Here is a 3888-nt window from a genome sequence, read left to right as displayed (position 1 = left end):
ATCTAACACCAGACTGATAACCCTCCTCTCTCTCCTCTCTCTCCAGGGCATCTAACACCAGACTGGTAACCCTCCTCTCTCTCTCTCTCCAGGGCATCTAACACCAGACTGGTAACCCTCCTCTCTCTCCAGGGCATCAAACACCAGACTGGTAACCCTCCTCTCTCTCCTCTGTCCAGGGCATCAACCACCAGACTGGTAACCCTCCTCTCTCTCCAGGGCATCAAACACCAGACTGGTAACCCTCCTCTCTCTCCAGGGCAACAAACACCAGACTGGTAACCCTCCTCTCTCTCCAGGGCATCAAACACCAGACTGGTAACCCTCCTCTCTCTCCAGGGCATCAAACACCAGACTGGTAACCCTCCTCTCTTTCCTCTCTCTCCCCTCTCCCCTCTCTCCCCTCTCTCCTCTCTCTCCAGGGCATCTAACACCAGACTGATAACCCTCCTCTCTCTCCAGGGCATCTAACACCAGACTGGTAACCCTCTCCTCTCCTCTCTCTCTCCAGGGCATCAAACACCAGACTGGTAACCCTCCTCTCTCTCCTCTCTCCAGGGCATCAAACACCAGACTGGTAACTCTCCTCTCTCCAGGGCATCAAACACCAGACTGGTAACCCTCCCCTCTCTCCAGGGCATCAAACACCAGACTGGTAACCCTCCTCTCTCTCCTCTCTCCAGGGCATCTAACACCAGACTGGTAACCCTCCTCTCTCTCCTCTTTCCCCTCTCCCCTCTCTCCTCTCCCCTCTCTCCTCTCTCCAGGGCATCTAACACCAGACTGGTAACCCTCCTCTCTCTCCTCTCTCTCCCCCTCTCCTCTCCTCTCTCCAGGGCATCTAACACCAGACTGGTAACCCTCCTCTCTCTCCTCTCTCCAGGGCATCTAACACCAGACTGGTAACCCTCCTCTCTTTCCTCTCTCTCCCCTCTCCCCTCTCTCCCCTCTCTCCTCTCTCTCCAGGGCATCTAACACCAGACTGATAACCCTCCTCTCTCTCCAGGGCATCTAACACCAGACTGATAACCCTCCTCTCTCTCCAGGGCATCAAACACCAGACTGGTAACCCTCCTCTCTTTCCTCTCTCTCCCCTCTCCCCTCTCTCCCCTCTCTCCTCTCTCTCCAGGGCATCTAACACCAGACTGATAACCCTCCTCTCTCTCCAGGGCATCTAACACCAGACTGGTAACCCTCCTCTCTCTCCTCTCTCCAGGGCATCTAACACCAGACTGGTAACCCTCTCCTCTCCTCTCTCCAGGGCATCAAACACCAGACTGGTAACCCTCCTCTCTCTCCTCTCTCCAGGGCATCAAACACCAGACTGGTAACTCTCCTCTCTCCAGGGCATCAAACACCAGACTGGTAACCCTCCCCTCTCTCCAGGGCATCAAACACCAGACTGGTAACCCTCCCTCTCTCCAGGGCATCAAACACCAGACTGGTAACCCTCCCCTCTCTCCAGGGCATCAAACACCAGACTGGTAACCCTCCTCTCTCTCCTCTCTCCAGGGCATCTAACACCAGACTGGTAACCCTCCTCTCTCTCCTCTTTCCCCTCTCCCCTCTCTCCTCTCCCCTCTCTCCTCTCTCCAGGGCATCTAACACCAGACTGGTAACCCTCCTCTCTCTCCTCTCTCTCTCCTCTCCTCTCTCTCCTCTCTCCAGGGCATCTAACACCAGACTGATAACCCTCCTCTCTCTCCTCTCTCTCCTCTCTCCAGGGCATCTAACACCAGACTGGTAACCCTCCTCTCTCTCCTCTCTCCAGGGCATCAAACACCAGACTGGTAACCCTCCTCTCTCTCCTCTCCAGGGCATCAAACACCAGACTGGTAACCCTCCCTCTCTCCTCTCTCCAGGGCATCACTGGTAACCCAGACTGGTAACCCTCCTCTCTCTCTCTCTCCAGGGCATCAACACCAGACTGGTAACCCTCCTCTCTCCTCTCTCCAGGGCATCTAACACCAGACTGGTAACCCTCCTCTCTCCTCTCTCCAGGGCATCAAACACCAGACTGGTAACCCTCCTCTCTCTCCTCTCTCCAGGGCATCAAACACCAGACTGGTAACCCTCCTCTCTCTCCTCTCTCCAGGGCATCAAACACCAGACTGGTAACCCTCCTCTCTCCTCTCCTCTCTCCAGGGCATCTAACACCAGACTGGTAACCCTCCTCTCTCCTCTCTCCAGGGCATCTAACACCAGACTGGTAACCCTCCTCTCTCCTCTCTCCAGGGCATCTAACACCAGACTGGTAGCAGCTGTTGGCAGCAGGAACGGAACAGAGGAGACTAAACTCTTGGTGCTGGACTTTGACCTCACTGACACCCACAAGTGATGTCATCAAAGAGGCGACGTGCTTTCATCAGGAGAGGATGTCATTGGATAAGGATGCGAGGTAACCAAAGAGGGACCTAATATCCTCATAGGTGGAAGGAGAACTTGTAATGATGATGAAAGGGGTGAGGAGAAGGTGTCGTTTGACAGAGGACTATGTCAGAATCTTCCTATGGAAGGACTGAGTGCCATTTTAATAGGAGACACCAATATACCACAAACCAGGAGACGACTCAGAACTGTCCCCCATTTCCTCACCACGTCCCTGCGGAACCTAACTCATATTTTCCTGCTGACCATTTAAACACTGCTGGACACTGGTATGGTGAAGAGACAGTACGAAGACCAACTTTGAATCTTCTGCGACCGGAGGAATCCATGAGAGGTCTCACTAAGGTCATGCGACTAACTGGCCTCCTGACCGACCGTCCAAAGGTCAAATTGAGTATAGTTACTGTAACTACCCAGACTACTGCTGGATGTATAGTTACTGTAACTACCCAGACTACTGCTGGATGTATAGTTACTGTAACCACCCAGACTACTGCTGGATGTATAGTTACTGTAACTACCCAGACTACTGCTGGATGTATAGTTACTGGAACCACCCAGACTACTGCTGGATGTATAGTTACTGTAACCACCCAGACTACTGCTGGATGTATAGTTCCTGAACTACCCAGACTACTGCTGGATGTATAGTTACTGGAACCACCCAGACTACTGCTGGATGTATAGTTACTGTAACTACCCAGACTACTGCTGGATGTATAGTTACTGTAACTACCCAGACTACTGCTGGATGTATAGTTACTGTAACCACCCAGACTACTGCTGGATGTATAGTTACTGTAACTACCCAGACTACTGCTGGATGTATAGTTACTGTAACTACCCAGACTACTGCTGGATGTATAGTTACTGGAACCACCCAGACTACTGCTGGATGTATAGTTACTGTAACTACCCAGACTACTGCTGGATGTATAGTTACTGTAACTACCCAGACTACTGCTGGATGTATAGTTACTGTAACCACCCAGACTACTGCTGGATGTATAGTTACTGTAACCACCCAGACTACTGCTGGATGTATAGTTACTGTAACTGTAACCACCCAGACTACTGCTGGATGTATAGTTCCTGAACCACCCAGACTACTGCTGGATATATAGACTATAGTTACTGTAACCACCCAGACTACTGCTGGATGTATAGTTACTGGAACCACCCAGACTACTGCTGGATATATAGACTATAGTTACTGTAACCACCCAGACTACTGCTGGATGTATAGTTACTGTAACCACCCAGACTACTGCTGGATGTATAGACTATAGTTACTGGAACCACCCAGACTACTGCTGAATGTATAGTTACTGTAACCACCCAGACTACTGCTGGATGTATAGTTACTGGAACCACCCAGACTACTGCTGGATGTATAGTTACTGTAACCACCCAGACTACTGCTGGATGTATAGTTACTGGAACCACCCAGACTACTGCTGGATGTATAGTTCCTGAACCACCCAGACTACTGCTGGATGT

General features: G+C 51.3%; 1 protein-coding gene across 3 annotated transcripts in view; it reads left to right on the top strand.

The window, feature by feature from the left end:
• LOC121839394 (F-box/WD repeat-containing protein 7-like) overlaps nt 1–3597 on the top strand; it is a 24721-nt gene extending 21124 nt beyond the window's left edge. For all 3 annotated transcript variants that reach the window (XR_006078932.1, XR_006078933.1, XM_042298269.1), the window contains one exon: nt 2236–3597. Coding sequence is in view for 1 of the 3 variants with exons in the window: in XM_042298269.1 (XP_042154203.1) it covers nt 2236–2338 (103 nt within the window). In the remaining 2 variants the exon portion in view is untranslated. The remainder of the gene's footprint in view (nt 1–2235) is intronic.
• The last annotated feature ends 291 nt before the right edge of the window (nt 3598–3888 follow it).

Source organism: Oncorhynchus tshawytscha, linkage group LG15 (assembly GCF_018296145.1).
Source record: "Oncorhynchus tshawytscha isolate Ot180627B linkage group LG15, Otsh_v2.0, whole genome shotgun sequence".
NCBI lineage: Eukaryota > Metazoa > Chordata > Actinopteri > Salmoniformes > Salmonidae > Oncorhynchus > Oncorhynchus tshawytscha.
This window is presented reverse-complemented; position numbering and strand designations above follow the sequence as displayed.